This window comes from Toxotes jaculatrix, chromosome 15 (genome assembly GCF_017976425.1).
Source record: "Toxotes jaculatrix isolate fToxJac2 chromosome 15, fToxJac2.pri, whole genome shotgun sequence".
NCBI classification, from domain to species: domain Eukaryota; kingdom Metazoa; phylum Chordata; class Actinopteri; family Toxotidae; genus Toxotes; species Toxotes jaculatrix.
In genome coordinates this window covers 2,033,560-2,059,165 of record NC_054408.1, presented here as the reverse complement: position 1 = coordinate 2,059,165, position 25,606 = coordinate 2,033,560, and the positions used below count along the sequence as shown (strand labels likewise).

General features: G+C 44.0%; 1 protein-coding gene across 5 annotated transcripts; it reads right to left on the bottom strand.

The window, feature by feature from the left end:
- Window positions 1–2,980: 2,980 nt before the first annotated feature.
- Window positions 2,981–22,948, bottom strand: akap11 (A kinase (PRKA) anchor protein 11). 5 transcript variants are annotated; one of them, XM_041056810.1, is made up of 13 exons: window positions 19,971–20,042; window positions 19,559–19,662; window positions 19,124–19,228; window positions 18,738–18,848; window positions 18,587–18,640; window positions 18,303–18,434; window positions 17,043–17,307; window positions 12,203–16,634; window positions 11,893–12,033; window positions 9,730–9,816; window positions 7,359–7,405; window positions 6,526–6,725; window positions 2,981–6,079 (listed from the first exon to the last, which is right to left on the bottom strand). In XM_041056810.1, exons 3-13 carry the CDS (start codon window positions 19,184–19,186, stop codon window positions 5,894–5,896), a joined length of 5,718 nt encoding a protein of 1,905 aa, XP_040912744.1. In that variant the 5' UTR covers window positions 19,187–19,228; window positions 19,559–19,662; window positions 19,971–20,042; the 3' UTR covers window positions 2,981–5,893. The 5 variants fall into 5 exon arrangements, with proteins under 5 accessions (XP_040912744.1, XP_040912742.1, XP_040912745.1 ...); XM_041056808.1 differs by lacking the exons at window positions 19,559–19,662; window positions 19,971–20,042 and adding an exon at window positions 22,667–22,947; XM_041056811.1 differs by lacking the exons at window positions 19,559–19,662; window positions 19,971–20,042 and adding an exon at window positions 22,667–22,947 and having other exon boundaries at window positions 9,730–9,813.
- Window positions 22,949–25,606: the final 2,658 nt, after the last annotated feature.

Below are 25,606 nucleotides of genomic sequence, written 5' to 3'. Positions count from 1 at the left end.
CTGTACTCCTGCCAGAGCTCATTAATAAAGGCATCTGATTTCCTTGTAAACTGATGTTGTGTCTGAGTGACATTCCTGTGGCTCCACTTCTGTGAAGCTGTTGCAATCATCGATCGGGGGTTTGTGTGGTTACGTCTCTGTATGAGTGTGATCCTGGACCAGGTTTCATCCTCAGCTACTCACTCTGCTGTGACCAACTGGAGGATCGACTGACGTACTCAAAACAATGGTTAGTCTGTGTCACTTAACCACTTGACCATTTTCTCACAGTGTCCTGGATGTGTAGTGATAACGTATCTACGACCACCGCTGCCGCAGAGAGGAATAAAGACTTTTACATGTGATAGTAATTATCATTAAAATATGAGTCAATAGGATCATTTTTGTGGCTGGATTAAGAAGGAAGTCAGCGACTTTGATAATGAACCTACTCAGAAAAAAGTCACTACATTAGTGATTGTAAATTGGTGTAAATATGGGCTTTTGTTTTATTAAATTAATGAAATCTCCTTAAAATATTTTGTACATCCCTGATTTTAGATAGATAGATAAATAAATAAATAAGACTTCATTGATCCCTGGAGGGAAATTAAATTGTTACAGCAGCATAACAAAAATAACATGACATTGCACAAAGTACTACTATAGTAGCACAAGAAACTAGAAAAATATAGAGTAAGTAACAAATAAACTAAAAATTAAATATAGAATATACAGAACAACCACTGATTTGGCTCCTTAAAATATGTTTAAAAAAAGTCTGCAGTTTGACTCTCAGGGCTCAAACCCGTCCGTCATCACCATGAACAAATTTTTTTTTCTTCTTCTTCTTGTGTGATGCGGATGAAAGCTCTGGAAAAAGTGAGCAAATGAGCCTTGAGTTGGGACGTTTCCAGGATCAAGGAGGAACTTTGATGCTTCACTTTTACACCAATGCAGAGGAGAAAGGTTAAATGTTAAGGAATGAATCTCCATGACAACCAGGCAAACCCCACATGCTGATGAAGAAAGCCATAAAAACTTAGAAAGTGGACCTTAAGCTTGAACAGCTTCCCTATATGCAGGACAGATGGAGAGAGCAAAGCACTGATTCATGTAAAAAGGTACAATCAATCAATCAATCAATCAATCAATCAATCAATCAACCCATCACCTCTTTTTGTTCTTCTTTTAAGTTTTTACTTTGTTCAATAAACAGCGAAAATGTACATGCTAAGATGTTTTTGGTTTGTACCCACATCAGTTAGTAATGGGACTTTCCCAATTTATTTTTACTTTTTCTTCGCTGGTCCCACTTGCGTGCTGCGTCCCTGGGTGCGGACACACCGACACCCTGATAGCACCGATCCAGCCATGAAAACCAAGCCTGACATGCACTGAAAATTACATAAATAAACCGTTTGCATCTAAGTGATTTCAATCATTAAACTCCACATTAATTATATATCTTTCTGAGCTCTTCTGGCTTAGTGATTAAAACTTTAAAGTGCCCTCGTCAACTTTGACCCTTGTCTCAAATTCTCAAACTTTTGGGAATCTCAGGCTGCTCCCTGACTCAGTGTGGGATAAAGATTTGTCATGCTGCTCAGGAACAGGAAACTTACAACAGATTGCAGGGATTCAAATGTCCACACCCACCCACACATATCCCCTGACTTGAAGCCTGCTCGAAATGACTTCACTCAGGTCAGGTCACCCACAAGCTGAGCCATGCATATCCTTGTATGGCTGGTCTGGAAGCCTCCTGTTGACTGTCAGCAGGCTTCCCGCCGCTCAGAAGATCAGAGGTGTGCTTGTCAGACACATTCCTCGCCTCCTGTATCACTATACAGCCTGCAATTAGGTATTCCCACCTTCCCTCCTCCCTCCCTCTTTCTTCTTTTCTCTCCCTCCATGTCAAACAGACACCTCCATTCATCCGTCGCACAGAAAGCTGTACGCCGACAGGTACCAGCCATTGTAGCGAACATTACCTAATTATACACTTGTGCCTGTGTGGTACAGTTTAATCACACAGCAACAAAGGCTGTTTTGTGCAGCATAATCGAGGACTGTAGCACTGTTATTGAGACAAGCTCTCATAGACACACATCCCCTCTGTTTCTTTTGGCACCTGCAGCACAGGTAACAGTAAAGAGGTGGACACTCCTTGGCCTGTGAGCCAAGCCTGTAATAGGTTTGGATGAATCTCTGTAGTTACCAGCAGGCTGTTGTCACTGGGGAGTCCACCATAAGTCACCACTCTCCACAATCCTGGATTTACAAGCAGAAAGAGAGAAAGAACGTTCATCAAAGTATTTAAGAGACAAATCCCTCAGGTTCTTCACTGACAGTAAGAGCGGCTTTGATGTGGTGAAGTTTCTGGTTGCAGTTCATGATCGTATATGTTGCATCTGACTCAGTGGGAGCTCATCTGAACAAACTCTTAATCTAAAATGCACCTGCTTTATTTCATGTGACCCTCTGCTTTGCTAATGAAGAACACACTGTAAAATGCTCATCCTGCTCAGAAAAGCAGCAACTTTTAGAAACTGGACTCAGGGAATGTTTGCTGATAAACGTCCACTTTATCTATTAATCAGTTAATTCACCTAAATCTTTTTAAACACAAATGACTCAACACAAAACATCACAAATTCAACAAAATCCGTCATTTTTGAAATCAAGCCAAAGGAAAACGGAACTCACGTTTGTGTTTGGAGACTGTTAGAGCATCTGTAATGATACGGTGAAACAAAAATATTCAACATGACAATATAAGGATGTTTCATTAAAAGGAAACAAATAAATGAGTAAATGAATAAATAAATAAGAGCACATGAAAAAGCTTTATTGTCACATCAAGCTTTAACATAAACAAATTTAGAGTTTTTGACTTCAAGCTTAGAATGTGTAAACTATTCAGCAATGCCACTAGGGAGAACTCACTGTTATATAACTTACATAATTTATTAAATATCTTTATTTGGCAGGATTTTACAAGGAAGCAGGAAAAATACAGACATGAGTGGAGGTGAGGTACATCTCTCTCTCTCTTTTTTTTTTTTTTTTTTTAATGTTTTGCTGTGTGTGGTCAGAGAGAGGCAGAAAGTAACACTGGATTTACATTATCTGCTTCTAAATGGAGCCGAGTCTTTGCAGGTACACATTCCGCTTTCACAAACACAACAATATAGCGCTGTATGTCATCTGGGATGCACAGGAATGTAAAGTAGATAAAGAAAGAAAATAGTAGAGAGGGCGTTGGGGGGCTGGGTACTGGAAAAAACCTGGGAAAGTCCTACAACTAAACATTCACACAGGGAGAGAATCTGTACACTGTGATGAGCTCTCTTCATGTGTAAAGTCCATGACTCTTAATACATTCCTTTAATGTAAACCAACACATCTGCACTCTCTCACTTCTCAGGTTAATACTTCACTAGGTCGTCTTTTCTACTATCATTTTAATAGTAGGTGCGACTTGGGTTTAGTGGATTTTGTGATTAATTCACTTTTGCGTGTAAACAAATTATACAGGACGAACACCTTTAAGATTATATGACCATTTGGCAGCCTAGAGATTAAGCAGTAAAAGACAAGGCATCTGCAGAGGCCTATAGCATACTGTTAAGCAGTGTGGACACAGACGAATCACTGCAGCTCGATTAGTGTAGGCCAATACATTAAGAAGAATAATGCTGAGCTTTAAATGTCAACGAAGATTCAGCCATGCGGGTGAACACCACCAAAAACACTTAGTTTATAATAATAGATGCGAGGCTGTGGTATTTTACAGTGTTTCAAACCAAAGAAGGAAAGACCTGATATAAACTGGAGGACCTCACAGCATCACGTCATTCTCAGGTCCCTCATTAAAGTAACACAAACCAAACAAAAGCAAAACAATAAATACAAACATCAAAATGATACCTAATAATCTTTCTTCTTTTGGGGGGGGGGGGGTTCTGGTCACTGTGCATGTAACTGACCGCTGGGACTGAATTCACAAAGGAGGCCCGGTCTGGAGAGGTCTGAGGGCAGGACTGGAAATGCCCAGTCTCTCCTCGGCCAAATCCAAAAAAACAAAACAAAACAAAAAAAACCCAAAGTGCATCGCAGCAAGTAGCTGTTAGTGCTGTGCATGTGGACGTACACATGGGCGCTGGTGAGTAACAAGCGTGTGTGTCGGGGGGGTAGTGTTGTCTGGGAGCTGTGGTATTCAGAGTCCTTCATTCCACAAGGTGACTGTGGGGCGTGGGTGACACAGTGTGTGAGTCCAGGGCTGAGCTATGAACATGCTTTTAGTTGGTGGTTTTGGAGGTGCAGACCGGTGTCTTTAATTACCAAAAGATCCAGTATCTGCGTCACTGGATCTTCCCCCAAACTGGACGTGGGCCACTGACACAGACCCGGAGAATCACACGTTTACTCCCGACTGGAGGGAGAAGGGTCACGTTACAAGCTACATTTGGCAACACAGAGCCAACATCATGGCTTCTTTCATAGCTTTGAGCAGCATTTCATGTTTGATTAGATACTCTACCTTCAAAAATAGACTTTTTTTTTTTTTTTTAATTACCGAACCGCCCTGGTAAACATCATCCACTCTAAGCATTTTACTAAGTTTGACAACCAAGGAGATTGTTGCTAAGCAAAGAGTTTTAAAGTTTTAAATACAACACACATACCGATACCGGCAAGAGGCAACTTCATCAAGCGCTTTTTATCACTCTGCTGACCACAGCGAGGTACAAGTTACTAAACTACAGACGGGTTTCACAGCTAATAGTGTCTGGGGTCCTAAATGTTGGACCTGATCCAAAATGAAAAACCTGCTGAAAACTTGCCCAAACCCGCTGTGCATAAATTCATTCTCAGATAATAAAGACCTGGTCTGTGGGGGGGGGGGGGGGGGGTGCCTGAGCACAGCCAGACCAGACCAGAGCAGACCCAAGGAAAACCAACACAAATATTCTGATACTGCGTACACTTGGGTATACACTGGACATACTGACACACAGACCCAGGACCTGTGGCAGTAAAACACCTTGCCCGGCCCGATTATACTGAGCAGAATTTGGACCTGGCTGAGGCCGAATTCAGAAGCGAGCGGACCCGTGAGGACCTCTAATGTTCACAGGTCACATGTGAGGAGTCATTACAGATGCATTCAACTCATTCAGGGCTCCACAGCAGCTCTGAGCAGATTAATACAACAATGGAATACTACAGGGGAATAATGGTCTGATGTTGATGAGTGTCAGTGGATCTTGGATTCCTCCTGATAACACCAGGGTGTGGTGTGCTGTAGTGTGTGTGTGTGTGAGTGTGTGTGCGCACGCACAGTTGGTCTCTTAACATGTGGAAACACCACCACAGAGGTGAGCTGTGGGTGTGTTGACATCATCGGCCCAGCAGCTATGGGGATTCCCTAACAAAAAACACATTCTCCTCCTTCTCTCAACTCGCTGCATTTTTGTCTGGAACAGATGCGGTGGGTCTCTCTCTCCCTCTCTCCCTCTCTCCCTCTCTCTCTCTCTCTCCCTCTCTCTCTCTCCTTTTCTTTCTGTAGCTCAAGCACACAACATGGTAGCAAGGTGTGAGGGCTTTGAATTAGAGGTGTAGGCGGGCGGGAGAGACAGCTCACTAAATCAACACATGATAGATGCAGCCTGATAAATAATGAAACTGCAACAACAAAACAGAAGGTGGAAAGAAAAATAAAAGTACTCTTGGTCACAGCATGCAATGCAAAACACACGCCGCCCACATTCGTGAAAATTAGTTGGATCAGCTGATTTGTATGGTGCCCTCTAGGGGCTGTGAAGTTTGCAAAGCCCTGTCTGGAACTAAGGAAAGAAGAGGAGAGGAGAGGAGAGAGGAGAGAGGAGAGAGGAGAGAGGAGAGGCCCCTAGGTGTGCTCCAGGAGCCATTGGAACAGGGGGATGCGGTGCGGCTCTCTGCCCGCCTGGAGTGCCTCCTCTCTGGCCTGGGACTGGCTGTGCATCTGACTCTCTTCACAGTAGCGCAGCAGCGTGTGCAGCAGCTCTCCCACCCTCCACTTCCTCTCCCGAAGCCTTTGGACCACCGCTGGGAGCTGAAAGGGAAAACACTGATCATCACTCAGAAGGAGGCAACCAACTCCAAGCAACAACCTAAATATCATAAATCAACTGTATGAAAAAACATTGCAATAACATCAAACAGTCATAAATAAATAGGTTTAAAACCAAGTCAAATGAACACATTTGGAACAGGACAGTGACGGAGTACCTACTGCAGGAATATATCATATCATACAGCTTTTAATAGCTGGTGGTTTTCACCTGTTTGTTTTTCCACCTGCTTGCTACTGCAGCAGAGAAAAGGACACCGCTATACAAGATGACAAACCTTTAAAGCTAACACCAACAGTCTCTTCTTTCACTGAAGCAGCCTGACATGGTGAAGGAAAGTGCAGATGTTTAATAACAAACACCACAGAGAAAACCTGTTTGAGACGGTGGTTAATCAAAGTGTTGAGCACGGACTGAGGGCAGTCACCTGCTGCAGCTCTCTGTCAGGACTCAGCTGGATCTGGGGAATGTCGGCCACGGAGGCTGCCACCCACTGCAGCATGCTCCTGAGCTGGGGGTCGAGGGCCACTTGCTGAGGGCCACGCCCAAGCTCCCTGACATCCGAGTCCACTATGACCAGTGAAGTCCTGGGAGCCTGCATCTGAGTCCTGTCCACACAGAGAGTCCCTGCAGCACAGACACACGTGGTTAATTCAAGATCAATCGTCCTCACATGTTTTTCTATGGCACATTTTCAGAGTGTGTTCTCTTCCTCTAAAGCACGTCTCAAACATATGTGGATACACCAAGGGTAATATGTAACAGTCCTTTGCTGCCCGAGCTCTCTCCTCTCTCAGTGCTGGGTTCCCACGCTCCCACAGAACTCCACAGACCCAATGAGGAGCCCCCCCACCCCCCCGACCCCCTCACTGGGGGCTGCTCTGGTTTGACACACACATAACGAATCATGAGCGGAGCAACGGTGGAGGGAGTGGAGGGGATGAATGAGCATTAGTGGCTAAATATGGGGGTGGTAAAATCCCCGGCTACAACATACCCAGACAGGCAGACGTATGCAGCTATCTGAAATCAAGGCCAACTGTTCTGAATCTCAAAGAGCGGAAAGAGCAAGACCTCAAATTAAGAGGGGGTCGGCTTTTCCCCATTCCCCTCTGCCGTCCTAAAGTGTGCTATGTTAAACTGTTTGATTTGGATTCTTTTTTTTTGTGTCCAAACCTGCATTTTTAAGAAGTTTGAACTTTTATTTAATTTACTGACTATGGCCAAATAAAAGGTAAAGCTGCAGTAAAGTATCCTTACCACTGGATTCCTCTTTGACCTCAGTCTCCTTGTCCTCTGTATTGTCACTGTTGGATGAGAAATGTCACACAGGTTAGTGAGAAGGGAGACAATGAGCGAGAGACTAAGCTGCTTGGGAGGACATACAAATGACAATAAGCATGCTTAAGCTGCCAGCCTTTGATTTAAGCACAGAAGCACTGCAATCAATCTGATCAAAGACATCTGAGACACACTGAGGGAACTATGCTGCATGTTTCCAGGCAAAGTTCTTTCTACATTCCAGTAAATTTACTTTCCTGTATCAGTGTCTTTTGTCAGTTAAGACACAATGACTAACAGAACATCTTGATCAGTGTGAAAGTTGATTTTTTTTTTTCCCCATGCTGAAAATCTACTCAATATCCATTCTGTCAATTGCGCAAATATTTGCTGTGTGACGTGCCAAGAGGTAAACAGTCATTTCTCCACTTTATAAGATTGTTAATCACAGTCTTGTTGACACAGCCCACGGCTACAGACACCCAGACTCTGCTCGATGTGATATAAGGATATCACTTTCTTTCCAGAGGGAGGACGACTAAGGCAGCTTCTCACATTCACTGTTTTTATGAAAAGGTTCATGAAGCAGCAGTGACACTGTCAAAACAGAGATGAGGAGGACAGAGGGCACCACCAGCTACAAAGGCATGCATTAAAGGACAAAACCTGTGTAATGTCACTTTTATCTATCACACATGGCCGTTAATGACAGCGCCTGAAGAGCATAAACCCACCAGTGGTCCAGCATTTGCTGTAGATGACGATTAAAAAATAATTTTATATTTTTCCGTAAATAAAACTGTGATAAAAGCCAGCCAACAGTGACCGACTGGAGCCTTGACTTTCCTAGACGGCCATCTTAGTTCTTTTTTTTTTTCAAACATATCTTAACATGTTTTTAATTACCATGTTTACAAGTAACTAAACCACAAACCTGACTCTGTGAGAAACCTGCCACCTAATGGCAGGAACTGAGTCAGCCAATTGCTATTCTGTCTGCGGAGGGGGTGATATAACAAACGTCTATTACCTCATACCTTATTTTATAATTGCACATATGAGTATATATTGTGATATGATACATTTTCTGAAAAATCCTCGGAAAACGTGTTTGTGGACGAGCGTTACAGGCAGAACTGTCTTTGTTTGTCTGATCCAGTGAACTAAATACCTGAAAGATCAACTGACTTAAAAACTCAAAGATATCATAGTGAAAGTTATCACAGTATAAACATTAAAGGAAATGTGTGATGGCTGTTCCAGTCCTCTCTGCTTTTCATCAGCAGATGTGGGTTTGGATTTAGGTTACTCTTTAAAGTAGACGTTTTTTCTCTTTCTGTACAGTCACATTTTTCCATCAACACAAAAAGGACCATAACAGTGGTTTTTCAAGTTTTAGCCCTTTTCAGTTTTTCTACATTTTAGGAAGCCACCGGTTTCAGCTGATGGTAGACCAGTAACAACATCAACATGCACAAACCCTCTGGAGTCAGGCTATTCATTACACTGAATATTTTGTCCTCTTAATTATTTTGTCAGTACTGATCACGCAGTGGTGAGACGCTGATTGTCTGGTTGGTGCATTCAGACGTCTGTGGGAAGCTCTGACATCTGAGAGCTGGTTGTCAGCTGCCAAACAGAACTGAATTCATGAACCGTGCTGATTGAAAATAAAACCCAGAAAACATGGAAGCTGTTAGCAGGATAAAGTAAATGTGGCGAGTTTTTTGCAAGATCGTTGTTCAGTAGTTGACTCTGAACCTCGAGTGGAATTTCCTACAACAAGAGTGTGTTGATGAACATGTTGATTGATGGTACTGCGCTGCTACGAGCTGAAACAAGCGGCTGCATGGATCGAAGCATCAACACATTCACCAGCCTGCTGCAGTGTATCTGAACCTACTGGTGGGTTTAAACTGTTAAGCAAAGAGGACAAGAGCCCCCAAAACATAATTATCAAGCAACTAAACTACGTGCATGTAATAACAAACCAGCAAAACTTTGACAATACATCACAAGCTGAAGTTAGCATCAATAAGCATATGACATGTCAAGCCTATTTATGTTTGGAGCTTTAGTGTGGTCATGCAAGGGGCTGGTGGTTCCTAGTATGAGACAAAGTGCAAATCAAATGTTGTTGTGCGATGTAGTAGATCATTTTCAGATGATGAAACAATTCTCTGCTTCCAATTTCCTGCTGAAATTTTCCACTGATGGATCTGTCACATGCTCTTTTACTTAGTTTTAGCGTCATAGTAAATTCAGTGACCCAATTACTTCTTTGTCCCATTCTAGGTGAAACCCCAGGTGTTTTTGGAAGGTTAGTCACTTCATCCAGCTGCTGACCAACCTGTCAGAGGGGGAGAATGACATGCGCTCCTCACACGCCTCCCCCTCCAGGCCCAGACTGCTCCAGCTACTGCTGTTCCCATTGCTGCTGGAGAGAGAAGGCAGGTAACGCACCACTGCAAGACTGATAGTGACATGATCACATGAGAATGGCTGAGATGAAACAAAGATCAGGATATAATAAGCAGTTTCATCTCATTTGCTATAATGACCATATCCGTCATGTAGCTTCAACAAACAATACGCAGATTGATGACAATTTCTGGCATTTGGAATAATCCTTTAAATGTCAGGTGAGGTTCAAAACAGAGGAGGATCCTTCAAATGATGCAGATTTTTCCACCACGTCCCACTGAATCATCTGTAATGTTGATCGAGACAATTTGTTGCTAAAGGCCTACGATGTGAGATCATTTCATTCTTGTACTCACATAATCCAGTTAATCCTGTGGGTTCCACCAGGACAACCAGCTGGCAACAGAAGCACAACACCGTACACTCTCTCTGTAATTAGTCATTGATTAACCTGCTGGCTGGAACCTGCAGACTGTGGCGTGCAGCGCTCTCAGTCAGGCTGCAGGGAGGAACATTTCTGATATCTAAAAATACCTCCATTAATCTGCATTTCCTCAGCTACAGCTTTCTCCCTGTGGTTTGACGGGATGACACATCCTGGGAGCGTGTTCATTTAGTCAATCATCATGTTCAATGTGCCAATAAACCCTCACAGGTGATTTTTCCCCCTCCTTTATTTCCTATACAGAGTGAGAATGGCAGCACAAGCCCTTTGAAACGTCTAATGAATTACACGTGGTGGACTTTGTTCCTGTAGAAACAATGCCTGAAGTGAAGAGAGCACTCAAGGACACACCTTTAGAAAATATTATGATACATTAACTTGGTCCTGATGGCCAAAATAGCTGCTAACACACTGTGTTCCTCTTTGTATCTTGGGAAAGAATCTGAAATGTTGTCAGTTTTGCTTCCATAGAGATAGTAACCTATGCCAGAAATGTCAACAGCCTAATTCCCAGAGACCAGAGAGTATGCGACCTTGTTACTGAGAGCGCAGATACTCGGGCTCACTCACTTGCTCCCACTCTCACCCTTTTTACTGTCACAACTACTGCTTGGTCCTCTTCCTTGTGGTGTATTTCACAAACTCGGCTGCACTGACAGATACATAAAATCTTTAACAACATATCCGTTACAGATATAATGCAACATTTGCACAAATCAGAGAAAATTGCCTTTTGGCAGAGGAGTCTAAAACCATACACTGTGCCCGGTGCTGACCTTGGGAAACCTCCAGTCCAGGACTACACAGAAACAAATTCTACTGCTTCAAACTGAAATATTAAACCCACATGAGCACTGTCCCCAGATAATTCAACAGTGCTGATTCACTGCTTTGATCCTCACGTGCCACTTTGTAAGTGTTTGAATTCTAATTCAAATTCTTCTCCTATGTTGTCGTCATCTTGTAAATATTCCACAGAAACCATCATTAGATTGTTTAGATTAAAAGATGAAATAAAGAAAGACAGTGTGATATGAGGCTGAGTCAGGAGAGTGAGCCACCTGTTGTTCCCAAAAAATTATCGCTGCATACTTTCTGCCAAACACTGGGAAAACTAAACTGTACCCAAGCTGTCCCACACCTGAGCCTAAATGATGCTCCTGAAGTATTTGTACAGATATCTGCTTATTTGTTAGTATCCATGAGTCACTGCTGATGTGATGTAGATTGTGTGACTTTATCTAATAAATAAATAAAAGGAAAGAAAGGGAGACCCAGAGCTAAAATGAATAATCATCTAATTTGGTGTATGTTGAATAAAAAATGACTTATGCTTTTGAAATACTGAAAAGATCCTGTGCAAAAAATAAGACAGAAATATTTCAATCAGGATTATTAATGTTACAGCAATATTTAATCCCCAAGTGTATTAAAGAACACATTACAGCCTAATGTGACCCACACCAATATATCCCTTCAAGAGACAAGTGGGTTAAGAGTCTGGTAATGTGCAATGCTGCATTCATTATTTATTATTACAGTAAAGTACTGACACTAAGGGAGACAGCACCCGTGTGCTCTGCAGGTAACTGGATATTTGGTTTGCTAAGCTTGCTATGGATGAGAGAGCTAGAGGTTGTATACCTGTCACTGAGGTGGAGGAAGCTGCTGTTGTCGTCTGGGTGCTCATCCTCAAAGCTCAGGTTGGACCAGCTGCCCAGACTGTCATCTCCTACACTCAGCTGCTGGGACACAGTGGACTCTGTGGCTTCTCTCCCTGGAGAGCTAAATGCACAGAGGAAGGAGAAAAAAGAGAGGGCTTTAAAAATTAGGCAAATATTTACACTTACAAAGCACCAGATTTTTACAAATGACCAATTTATTAATCAATATTAAGCAAATTTAAAAAAGCTGCTACGATAAGAGGAACTGATGTGAAGCTAGGTGTGTGTACCTGATGCTGGCAGCCTGGCAGATGTTGGACAGGGCTGACGTCATGATCTCAGCAGTCAGGCTCTCAGCGTAGCTGGTTCCATCATGACCGATGCCACTGTCGGCATTAAGGCTGGTGTTGCTAAGCTCACGTTTAGCTGTCTCCATTGCCATGGACACCATCTCCTCTGCAAATGCTGCCCTGTGGTCCAGGTCAATGTGGATTTCAGGAATGTCCAGGCTAGAGAGCCGCTCAGACCTTGCCTGACATTCTGGCCCCCTTTTCCTCCTCTGTAATACAGGCTGGTGGCGCCTGTTGTGCTTGGTGCAGTATGGGCACTCCTGGATCTGACAATAACGGCACGTCCTCTCCCCCAGAGCTTGGCCCTCTGCTGGCCCCTCAGACAACCTCTGGGTGTGAGAGTGTCTGTCATGGCCTTGGGTCCTCTGATGCTCCCGGGATGAATGACCAACTGAAGCCAGGCTCATCTTCAAAGTGTCATCCACTATCTTGCTGGCATAATGCTCGATGACCTGCATCACTCTACTGCTGTAGCCTCCATCATACAGGCTTCCTGTACTGTGGTAATGCCTGCTCTTACCCTCCTTGGACAACAGGGGGCAGGAGAAGGAGTTCCTGATGAGATTCTCTGCCATGTCTTCAAGTTTGGATTTCTTATAAAGACAAGAGTCAGTGAGAGACTTAGGCAGCCGTGCAGAGGACAGGTGCAGCTTGCGTGTGACATCACAAGTGATGTTATAAGCTAAAGACTCTGCAAAGTTGACCAGATCCATGTACTCCCTCTGACTCTGCTCTTCAGAGTCCCTGCAACAGCACTGAGCATCCTCGCCTGAGGGACAGACCACCGATTCTGCTCTGTCCTTGAGTGGTGAGACCTCAATACCAGAAGCTTTCCACTCATCTGGCAGTGACTTGGAGGAGTGAAGGCGGGTGCTGGAGGATCTCTGCTTGATCTTGCGACTGGCATGAGCCAAGCCTAATTTTATGGAGCGATAGGCCAAACGGCTCGCATACTGGTCTAGGACCAACTCCCTGCTACCGCCCTCCTTTTTCAGTACCCTGATGAGGTAGCCAGCATATTCATCTGTCACACTCTCACAGCTGGGATACTCCGAGGACAGGCCAGAGCTGGAGCTGGACACGGTACTCGAAGTGGAGGCAGGAGACCGAAAGACAGAAGCTATCAGGTCACTGCTCCACTGCTCAGCCAGCCTGCCTACCCTCCAGTCTCTGTTCTGGTCTGTACTGGGTTGAGACTGGTGGTGGAGGTGGTGATGTAAACATTCAGAGCTAGATCGGTCCAAGCTTCTTCGTCTGAGATCTCTGTGATATGGACACTGCTGTCCAGAGCTCACCATCCTCTTCACATCGTTGATCACCTCTCCTGCCACCTCCCCAGCATACACCCACAAGGTGTTCAGCGTCTGCTCTGAGAACTGAGCCACACTGTCTCTCCTCCTCTCGCTGCCCTTGCTCATCTCTCCCTCCTCTTCTGCCGCTCCCAGTGTGTCCATCTCTGTTGCCATGGAGACAATGTGACAAGCCAACCTCTCAGCATAGTGGAGAGCTTCTTTGTTGGACATTCGGCGAGCAGACATCCGGTTCGGTTCATGCCGCCCACCCCCTGTCTCTGAACAACGGTTGGTGCCACCAACACCACCCTCTTCTGCGGGTTCTTCCTCCTCGTCATCCTCATTGCCATCTGCCTCCTCAGAGAGAGACCTCATCAGTTTGAGCATGAACTCTGCTTTGTCTGCCTCAGGGGTGATGTCTTTGGGCCCTGGGCCAGGCTCCGGCTGATAGTGAGGGGTGGGAGGGGGCGTAGCAGGGGAAAATTCCTTGGCCAGTTTGCTTTTCAGCTTCTTGGAGAACTGTTTTATCTGCTTCTCCTTGGACACTTCACTGGGCTGATGGGGGGTAGAAGGAGGAGTGCCAGGAGTCCCATCCGATTTTTGGCCAGAGGTTGGAGTTGAGGCATCCACAGGGACAGATACCCTCCTTTGTCCACCCATGTTGGTACCCGGCACGTCCAGAGTGTGCATGATTACAGACTGTGTTTCAACCAGACCACTGGTCCTAGGATCTAACTCACAGCTGGATCTCCTCTGGCTTTCAGAGCCTGTCTGAAAGGACATGTGAGGAGTGCTAAGGTCTGTTGCTTGCTCAACAGAGACACCCATCCTAACATACCCAGAATCTCTGCAGCCATATCTGAAACATTCGCTGCCGGCTCCTTGCTTCGACGGGGAATCAGGAGCCTCAAAATTTAGCGTCTCCTGCTTGGAAGAAGAGCCTCTTCGGCTTCCAATTGTCTTCGTAAAGAAATCAGCACAGTCACCAAAACTCTTCTTCATCTTGGAAGCAGTTATTAGCTCACAAGCCTCAGTTACTATCATATCCACCATGTTGCCCGAGAAGTTTTGGAATGGGGACTTTCCTTGGGTGGGTCCTCCTTCAGGTATGGGGGTCTGAGTTCCATGACTGTAAAGGTGAGTTTGTGTGGATGTGGCGGTGTCAGAGGAAGACACAGTTATTCTTTTGGGGCTGGACTGTGGGGTATCTGATGAACTAGACTTATACTGACAGGCCTCTTCAGAATCCTGGAGGTGGGAGAGGGCTTGGCCTGCCTGGGGCACAGGAATACAGCTGGCCATGCCTGATACGGTGAACAGGGCTTTCTTCACCGTACAGGTAGCATCCTCTCCTGAGGGCCCTGGAACCTCTGCAGCTGAGCTGGCACTTACAACCTGCTGGTTAGCAAAGGTACTGCAGGTGTGAGTGCTAGTGTTCTCTGCACTAACATAACAGATGTTGTCTAAAGACACACTAATAGCTGCTTGGCTAGTGAAGGCAACATCAGCCTGAGAGAGCTCTATGAAGGCCTCCTGGATTACGGACTCTGACAAGTCTGAGGCATAGGAGGAAACCACCTCCTCCTCTTCCTCTTCTTCTTGCCTGTGGCCAAAGGACCAGTCACTTGGTGTAAGAGGGGTTGAGGGGTGGGAGAACTGACACACTTCCATAATGCCTTCAAACACAAGTTCTTCAGCCAGGTCAGCGGCAAAACGTGTCACTGTGCTGTGGAAAATCTGCTTTTTCACCGTCAGGAACTCTTTCAGCGCCCCAGACACAGCCTCTCCGACCAGGAAGCCAGCTAATCCATTGACTGCTCGTTCCTTCAACACATAGGCATGGCGCATACCAATCTCATGGAAGGCCATCTGAAACACTGACGAAGTGAGCCGTGCAGCTAAGTGACACAAGGTTGTGGTACAGGAGGACACACCTTTCTGGAGGTCTCGCAAGGCACTGCCCAGGCTCATTTCCACCAGGTCGGTGGCAAACCTCTGAATGCCATCCTTCAGAGACTGAGGCTTCTTCTGCAGCTTGTCCACTGTTACAGTCTCTTGTATTTCTGAGAGCTTCATCAAGTAACCCGAAGGGTTCTTAAATTCCTTGTGGCAGACGCAGCTAAGATTCTTGTTGTCACTGATGTCCACAGCAGACTGATTGCCACAAACAGATCCCAGAATTTCTTTGGACAGACTGCTGGCAAAGTCTGAGTAGGTCTTATACAGAGAGCAGAGATCCTGGGGTTTACGTAGCTCTGAGCTGTCCTGTCCATCCTCATGTGTCTTCCAAAAGTATTCAAGCGGCCCACTAGAGTCCACCAGAGGGCTGAAGGCCGAGGAGCTGACAGGACTGAATAGTGGGCCACCATTCTCCTCAGATGGGGTCTGCACCGGTCGAGGGGAGTCAGGCACCTCAGAGTGAAGTGAGTAAGGAGAGCCTGGTTTCAGAGGAGTGGGTTTTTTCACATTGGCTGGGAGAGTGGGCTGGTCAAAGCGGTGAGGATTCATTCCCTTGGTTGAGCAGCCCCTAGAAACATATTTGGATGCCAACCCACCGGTGCTCGACTCAGCTGACTTCTTCTGAGCGGATGGGGCACTGATGGTGTCCAGAGGCAGGGCAAGAGTGCAGCTCTCTGAGCTCAGGTCCTCCAGGTCATCAAACTGGTCAAAACTGTCAAAGAATTCACTGACTTCAGAGTCTGAGTCTTCAACTCGCTCTCTAGGTCCTCCTGGCACCTGGGGGATATCCAGCTTGGCCAGCAGGCTCTTCTGGTAGCCCACCTCGTCCAGGAAAATGATTGGACTGGGGCTAGAGCAGTCTGACTCCTCTGATTCACTGACATGAATCATAGGTGAAGGGAGACGAGCTCCAGGACTGCAGTAAGTCCACTGGGATTCCACACCTGATGATCTCTGCACCGTGACGGATACATCTGGACCTGACCTATGTTTGGCCAAATACTTCTTCGAAGATGAGCTGATGATAACGCGGGAGCCTGATAATTCTTTTCTTCTCTTGTGGGCTGGGACTGTCTGTGATGCCACATCACGCTTCTTAAAATGACGATAGGAAGCTGCAGCTGTGCAGGTGGACATGAAGGAGAGATGGGAGAAAACTGGTTAAATACAATACATACAAATAGAGGAGAAAAGATAAATATCACTAAAAAGATAAAGGGAAGCTAAGGGAACACAAAAGCTGTCAACCCTAGAGCCTTACTTATATTATATGTGGATAAAAAAGTGCATCTCAACTAGCTAATAACTTATTAGTGCCATCTAGCAGCAAATTGCCACAATTTAAACCCCTGCAACGTCCATGCATAGTTAAAACTCACTATGCTTAGATTATGATGGTATAAAAAAACAGAAGGTTTAAAATTTAGGTCTCCATTTTGGATTGTTATTCAAATGATGGGATCACAAGACACTCCACGTACGAGACCAACAGCAGCTAAATGCCACTAATCATCAGACGTTAAACCTACAGGGATTGTCTCCTGTGTCATCCTCCTCCAGATGCTCCAGGGCTGTGACAAAGTCATCCTCGATCGATGAGACCGACTGGTTGGTGTCATCTTCCTCTGGCTGACTGGGCTCAGCTGTGCCCCTCTGAAGAGCCTGAAGCTCCAGAGCATAGCGGACACCTGCCATGTAGCATCCCAACAAGCCCAGCAAAGACGCTACACTGGCCTGAGGGTAGACGCCAGTGCTGGGGCTATGCCTCAGCACACACACAGCCTTTAACCAACACTGGAGGAAGAGAAAGATAGTACAGTAAGAAATAATGACAAAAGAAAGGAAGAGATGTGAAAGGAAACTACTGAAAGTCTGGGTGGTTGGTGGCTTATTCGGCTAATCCACAGAAATATTACAGCATTTGTAATCAACAGGCAGACAGTCTATGCAATGTCAAAGCAACTGTGTCCCATAATCACATGGAACAAGACAAGCTGATAATATGAAAGTTATTTCCTTTTGCATATTAAACAGAATTCACAAGAGGGGGGCGGGGGGGTGAGAAGACCAGAAATATACTGCTATGTCTGCACTCTGATTGTGAGTCGATATGTTGCGTGTGTGTAATAGAAAATCCCTGAGTGCAATTCCACACTGTAACGCAGAAAGGTGGGAGGTCTTAACTGTCTGAAACGGATGAAAAAAACCACAGAGTGAGCTGCAGGGTCTGTGTGAACCCAGTACAATGCACACAGGACCAGGAAGGACCAGGCTGAAACCGTGGGCTGAAAAAACAACATTTTTTTTGTCTGGCTGTCCCACCTGCATTTCTTCAAAGGCGTGAGAAACACTTGGTACATCTGTTTATATGCAGGGACAGCCGAGGCCATGCAGCTGAAAACTATGTAATGAAAAACTGCAAGAATTCTAGGAACAATAACATCACTCAAAAAGTTGCTCTGTTTTACTAATGAGTGTTAAACAAAATATTACATCTGCCATGTTTGTGCATGTTTCCAGCGTAAATAAACTTGTCTTTGTTCTGAGAGCTGCCCTAGCTTCAAACATATTTCTTTTTTCCAGGAAAATTGTCAAAATTTTGAGTAACTGGTGCTTTTTTAAGGAAACAACTACTTTTTAGGATAGACATGTCTACAGGCACAGAAAAGCTTGGGTGCTGCACATTCTTACTTCCCCTTATTCTCTCTCCTCACATCCCTTCGTCTCACTTCTGCTTTGCTCGACATGCTGACTGAGCACATTCCTTCAATACGAAACGTGTCGCCTACCTGAGGCCCAGCGTCTTTGTGCTCTGCCAGCCTGCGGGAGTCCTTGAGCAGCAGAACCTCATCATTTTTAAGACTCTGAACGTGGAGCGACCTGAGAAGTTCACACAGGCCCCCTGGTAGAGATGTTAGAGCCTGGGGAAGAAGACAGGGAGGCACATGAGCTAACTGAAAGACCTTCTACATACTCAGTGTCAAATTATTTTTGTTTTGTTCCCGTTTCAACCCAATGTCCATCACAACCATATCAGGATTAGGTTTTATAATTTATAATTATGAAAACGTACCTGTTGGGTGACATCTTCCCCTTCACACTGGCCAGGCAGACACACAAAATGAATCTGAATGGACACAGTTGTTGGTCAGGATTAATGTGCCTTATGCTTGAATATGGCTGAGCTTTGTATATGTTTGAAGTGCTGTGTAAGTGAGACAAACCTCTGTCAGTCTTGTGGTGTCTCTGGTTGGCAGCTCTGGGCCAACACTGCAAAGCTCCTTTTTATTCCTGAAGAGGTTCTTCACACTCTGTGCCCCACTGTCACGCACAGTCTGCAAACACACATGCAGTGTTTCTTAGACTAAACACAGGTTACCCCGTTACTGTGGCGTGCAAAAAGAACAACTGTTACAGTACAGTACAAAATTATCATACTTATACAAATTATATAACAACCTACAACTTTTAGCATTTTAACATAACACTGTAAGTGGAACTAAAGTGCAGTTTTGTGGGGAGCAAGTTAAATCTGATTTCAGTTTATCCTGCTGAAATGCTTCTTAGTATCAGGTGCAAATGCCCAGCTAAAAGTCCAGAATAGACAGACCTCTTTCCGGACTGAGGCCCTGGACCTTAATGGGACTCCTCTAATACGGGCACAGGCATCCATAACAAAAGAGAGCTGCACAGGGCTGGCTGACAGGCCGCTCACCTGTGAAACAGAATGGAAAATGACAGTGAGTGATATGGTAAGAAAGTTTAGACAATAAAGTCAAACTGCTGAAATGAGAAAGATCTGAGAAATTCAGACTTAAATCGCTGGTTTCAGTCTCAAAGCTGAGCCTGAGGTTCTCTTTCTAGTTCTATCAAAAATTCTCAGCTAGCAAAAGAAAACAGGACTGTTCAGTGTGAGGTCTCCATTGCTCTTGACTGCTGCTCAGCTATCTCACCCTCAACCGCGAGAACATCACATGACAGTATGAGGGCTATTAGTAAACAAAGAGACAGCACACTGTGTCTCTATCCACTGCTGCACACCTACATGCCAAAACAGGAAGTGTGATGTAGCAGTCAACAAGGAGCCAAGTCACTGCACCTGTGCCATCCAGTAATGTACTGAACCAACAGTTACTGATGGACTCAAGCCTGTGAAACAGATCCAGAACATTTCACCACATGAAATGTGCTCTAAATGCTCGAGATTGCATAGCCAACTGAGTTTTGCTTAAATCTGTGTGAAAATAACCTCATGAAGCTCTGAGAAGTAGGCCTGGACTTGTCCTGCTGGTGAGGATAAGCTAGAGTAGGCCATTCTTCTTTGATATTCTTTAAACAGGCAGGCCTGCATCAAAGATCAAACAGCAAGCCAAGAGAACAGGGGTGTGTGCTCTGAGCAGGGGAAACACACTTGGTAAGCAGCATGAGAGAGCGGGTAAAGGAGGCAAAATATTTACAGTGTACAAGAAGGAAAAGTTTCCCAAGAAATCCAAGCCTCTCCTTTGAGGTATGGTCCAAAACAGCTAGTTGAGTCTGGACGCAGGCAGGCGGTCCTATTGATCAGCCCCTCCTGCATCCTGAGAACCAGAGGGGTAGAGTACACGCCACTGGCTTCCTCTGGTGATCCAGGACCTCCTGGCTTCTCACGGGTGCTTTGGTGGGCTGTACAAAAACAACACAGCCAGCCACTGCTGCCTAACCTCAACCATGCAGTGTATCCCAATTCACTCACAAGGGAACAGGCACAATGACGTCTATTATGACTGTGACTAAAACAGAGATGAACAACATTAAGTAGTTAGCAAATCTGCTTTTTTAGCCTGGGATGTTTCATGTTTGGTTCGAAGCTTTAGCGTTCAGTGGTGCAGTTTATGAGAATCAACTTAATAGGCCTACATCATCACCTTATGCAACTAATGTGGTCACATAATGCCACATGTATTTAGTGTTAGTCATGGCATAGAAAAACTGCAATTAAGTCTAACCAAGTTTAGACTTAAACAAATTCTCAAGAGCTGATTCATAAAACTAATTATCACTGTTTGCACAAAAATGTAATGGAGCTAAGCAGATTCAGCAAAAGGATTCCAGGGGGTTTTTGTGATCATCTCAGAGAGAAGACAGCAAAACAACCTGTCAAGGGCAGAAGCTGTGTAGACTAAAATCTTGTTTGACTGGGAACTGATGTGGGCCAAATTCTGAGCATGAGTGTGGGTGGCCGGAAGGATAGATAAACAAAGACTGAGATAGAGAAGCACAGTCTGGAGAACATGAGAAAAACTCACAGCTCGCTGTGAGACCAAACACCAGTCTCTAATGAGCCACTTTATGGTCAGGTGCTCTCACTGCAGCAGACAAATGAATTTAAGATCAACTTGAAAGCAGTCATCAGACCTTATTTCCATAATCTCTGAACTATTCTTCGCTTTAGTTGACAAGAACAGAGACAAGAATGTGGTGCCGGTTGCACATAGAGACAAATCTTGGAGCTGTAAATGCTCTTTAGTGCAGCATAATCAATAAATTATTTAGACAAATGAACAACATGCAACTATTTTCAGTGATAACTGATTTTTCAACCAAAAATACTACATGCTCAGAAATTCCAGCTTCTAATGAGCCTTTTTTTCCCCACAGCAGACATCTTGGCTTGTCAGTGTAGGAAAAGCACAGGTGATACTAATAACATTCAGGTGGGTTTCTGTGTCTTATGTGAGAGGTCTTTAATATCTTTACATTTGGGACTATTGCTGAGCCAAAACAAGCAATTCAGAGACATGAGCCTGAGCTACAGGAAACTGTTTTGGGCATTTTTCACTATTTTCTAACATTTTATGAATTTAACTGGTAAACTTGGAAAACACGAGGAGATTAATTAATAATGGTAATAATCATTAGTTACAGTCCTTCTCCATGGAGAATAATAGAACAACTGCTAATGTTTTCTGATATTTTACACATTAAAAGAAGAACTCACTGGGAGTGTCCACAGTTCAATACCTGGCCAGGGAACCTCTGTTTCCCATCTCTCTAGACCAGGGGTGTCCAAACTTTTCCACAAAGGGCCATGTGGCTGTAGGTTTTAGTTCCAACCAATCATGAGCACACAGTTTGACCAATCAGCTGTCTGAAGATCAGATGATTAAATGAGTCAAGTCTGGTGTGCTGCTGCTTGGTTGGAACAAAAACCTGCAGCCACACGGCCCTTTGTGGAACAGTTTGGACACCTCTGCTCTGGACTGTGTACTAAAAAACTGACTTGATGTGCTGACCAAAACCACTCATCTCAATTCCCAAAGCATCAATGCTACCAATACAAAGTCTTATTATGAGTGTGGACACTGGCATCAGTAGGATTAATTGAAAAGAAATAAATCCATCGCACGCTAAATCACACCCTTGGTACGTGAACACTTTTCTTAGTGCTGCACTGTCTTGGTATTACTCAGGGGGTTGTGGTATTAAGCACCCTGCTACACAACACACCCACTCCACATGTCAGAAATTATATCTTCTTTAAATACAATGTGCAACAAAACGACCATCTTACACCGTCCTCTGCATCGTCACTGCCACTTGAACCGTACACAGTCCTTGTTGACATCTTTAACACAACACACTGAATGCTGTATTCAACACCTCTGCCTGTTGCAAATAACTAACACGTCAAGAGCCTGTTGACGCTACCGAAGGTCTGATTGCAGGTAAATCACCCGGACGCTGAGAGTCTGCTCCCGGGGCTGGTACCCGCCGCAGCAGGCCACAGAGCCGCCACACGCTGTGGATGCTGATGTTAATTCACGACGACTCGGGCTCTGTGCGGGCAGCAGCAGCACGGACACACGGCTAACTACAGCTGGCCACCCGCGGCACATTACGGAGAAAGACCCGCTCATAACTAAACCTTGGGGACACAGAGAACAACAGCCGCCCACCTCGCTGCTTGTCAGGCTGTCAATCACCGGGCTAACAGCAGAACCAGGCCGCGGTCGGCTCGGTCTGTGATGTCACCTTATTGTCGTTAGCTAGCACCTAGCCACCGAGCTAGCGCCGACGTTAACGAGCAGTTAAATACCTAACCACCGACAATAAGTAGTCCTCGGTTGGTATTCCTAATTCAGCTGTTTGCCTTTATGGAGACATTTTAGCTCACCGCTTGGTGTCGGACTCCAGCAGCGCTGACGGTGGCCGCTGTCTTTAGTGCGCGACCCGTGAACGAATCGTCCGTTTGAGCTCGTCTTCGCACCGCAGCCGTTACTGAAGAAACGCACACCTGGGGCTCCCCGACCGCCCTAATTACTTCAGTTTTACAACTGAAAATAGGAATGAGACACGTTTTAAGCCTAATTAATGCTGAATTAGACTGTTTGTCAGAAAACAACAATAATAACAACTGAAGCTAAAACCATTTCTAGAGTTTGAAACCTTTAAAGTCGAGATAAATAAGTATTTAAATTTCTTCCCATGAGCCACACTTGGCCCGACAGCCACCTGGAGGGGTTGGAGAAGGAGTATACACGTTGGCCTGTTCGGATCTGTTTCACCGATTCCCGAAAATGAATCGAGCTTTCCGGTTACTGACTGTCACCGTTCTCCCCACGAAAACAAGAGCGTCCGAGGCATCGTCAATCGCACGCCGAGGAAACGATGTGTGTCGCACTGGCACTGTCGATGACAGAACAATCGAACTGAAGGAAAATTAACAAACACTGAAATTAGCTGTGGTGGAATGTAACTAAGCACATTTACTCAGTCACTGTGCTGAAACTGACTACAATTCTGATGTACCTAAACTTTAGAATGTCCATTTCTGGAAGCTTTATATTTCTACTTCACTACATTTCACACGTAAATATTGCAGTTTTTACTCAAGAAGGCCTTTACAGCTATAGTGCAGATTAGGATTTTACATAGAAAACATTTATGACGCTGTTTAAGATTAGAACAACTGACAATAACAAAGCATCAGATTAAGCCTTTAACAGGTTGTTCAGCATTTTGTTGTTCTTAAGACCCATCAAAAAGATCTACGACACAGATTGGACTGCAGATTTAAAAACACAGACCTGCTCAGGTAGCTTCCAAGAAGTTATTGACATCTCACACATTTGGTGAAGACTAATAATTTAAATCTGTGTCAGCAGTTAAAACAAACATTGTTTATTGATGTTACTGAAAAAAATGAAGAAAAAAAAACAAAAACATAAAACATACCTTTAATGCTATTTGCTGTGAAATGGTTAATAAAGACTAAATGTTTAAACAACTTCTCATGTTTTCATTTCTTCAACATCACAGATGTTTTCTGTTCTCGGACAAATTCATGTCTGCTCCATTTGTTGGAATATGAAACCTGCTTGTCCTGAGAACCTTTGCACATCAACTGCCTCAATATGTGAAACGTGGACAGATTCTGTCAGAGGAAAAGCTGAGGTGATTCTTTATTGATGGTTCATGAAACAGAGATGAATAGACAGAAAAACCAGAGAGGAAGTGAGATGCAGTGGTGGAGGAAGCATCCAGATAAAAGTACTAATACCACGCTGTAAAAATACTCCATTACAAGTAAAAGTCCTGCATTGAAAGTGTTGCTTCAGTAAAAAAAGAAATATATATGAGTATAATCAGGAAAATGTACTAAAGGTATTAAGAGTAAATATACACAATGCAGGAAAATTGTATTTTTGCTACAACATTAGATCATTATTACTAATTTACACGCTTTAACATGTAAAGAACATTTTAATGTTGCAGCTGAAGTGCATCTAATTTTTAACAGCTTCCTATAAGGATGCAGCTACTGACTGATTCTATGACTAATTTCTTAATCAATTTGATTATTTGGTTTGCAAAAATTCAGAAAATAGTGAGAAACAAAAACAAAAGGAATTTGTTGTGAAGATAAAAGGTACGACAGCAAAACTAGAATGAGAGAAACTGAGAGTAAAGAAAAGTTTCATCAGAAGAGGATGTGGAGAGAAATGCTCAGGGATGTGGGTGTTCAAAGAGAACTGAGAAATGTCACATAAGGCCCACAGTCTCAAGTCACAATGAAACTATTCAATTTTGGTTTTGAAACTCTGAAATGCCAAATATAATTTGTTTGCCACAACTGATTTATCTTATGGTACAACACAGAAACAGTGAACAGAGGATTTTCTTTTTGAGATGTGACAAAACTCTTTTATATATGTACATTTGACTGGAACACACTTTATTTGACTAACATACTTTACATTTTACAACACTGATTCTAGTCCTGGATGTGAAATCAGAACAGAATGAGGCAGAAACACACTGCATATGTATTTAGTTTTATTGAAGAAGAGAGATATGAATAGGTAGCCTGTTTTAAGGCACCTTAAAAATGTACAACAAAAGCTGAACCATTTATTTATTCAGAATACAAAAATACACATCTCAGTGACTCCAAATCGTAATAAATAGTTAACCATGCATTCTAACCATAAAAAGGCACAGAAAACAGTCACTTAGTAGTCATAAAAATTATCAACTACTTTACCAAAATCATCCAGATATTAATACAGGTGACAACTGTAACATTATATTCCAAATGTGAAAACACAATACACATCATATCATTTAACCTTAGGCAATAAATATGCAAATATTGTTTATACCTACATATATATTCTTAAAAATTAAAACTGTGCCATTGTAAACATAATGTAAACAAATGAAATTCACTTTTCTCCCATCACGTTAAGAACCATGTCAAAGACTATGTGTTAACCTGTCTTTTGGAGATCCTTGCGTGGGTTTCGTTGGTTTTTGAAAACCAGGCAGTTTGCAGCATTATTTACAGACCACTGGAAAACACAGCAAGGGAGAAAGCTGGCAACTTCCACTGTGTATGGAGAGACCAAGCATTATCTCGCCTGGAGTCTGGGGCCAAAACACTTGAGATTTACGGAACCCGGCAGACACTTTGGACACACGGATACCATGAACATAGACACAGCTCAAGAACCGCAACAGTGTGTTAGTGAATTCATTTTGGTGACTGGTATGATGGAGATTAAGTGGATCTGAGGCCAAAATTAATGAGCACTGCAGGAACAAGGCAGCATAC

Excerpts from the sequence above, each read along its gene's own strand:
- akap11 (XM_041056808.1), bottom strand. The coding sequence starts at position 19,186 with ATGGATGCCTGTGCCCGTATTAGAGGAGTCCCATTAAGGTCCAGGGCC. Across the intron at positions 9,817-11,892 it reads TTCCTCCACCTCAGTGACAG|CAGCAATGGGAACAGCAGTA; the intron begins GTATACAACCTC and ends TTCTCTCTCCAG. Across the intron at positions 6,080-6,525 it reads CTGACAGAGAGCTGCAGCAG|CTCCCAGCGGTGGTCCAAAG; the intron begins GTGACTGCCCTC and ends TTTCCCTTTCAG.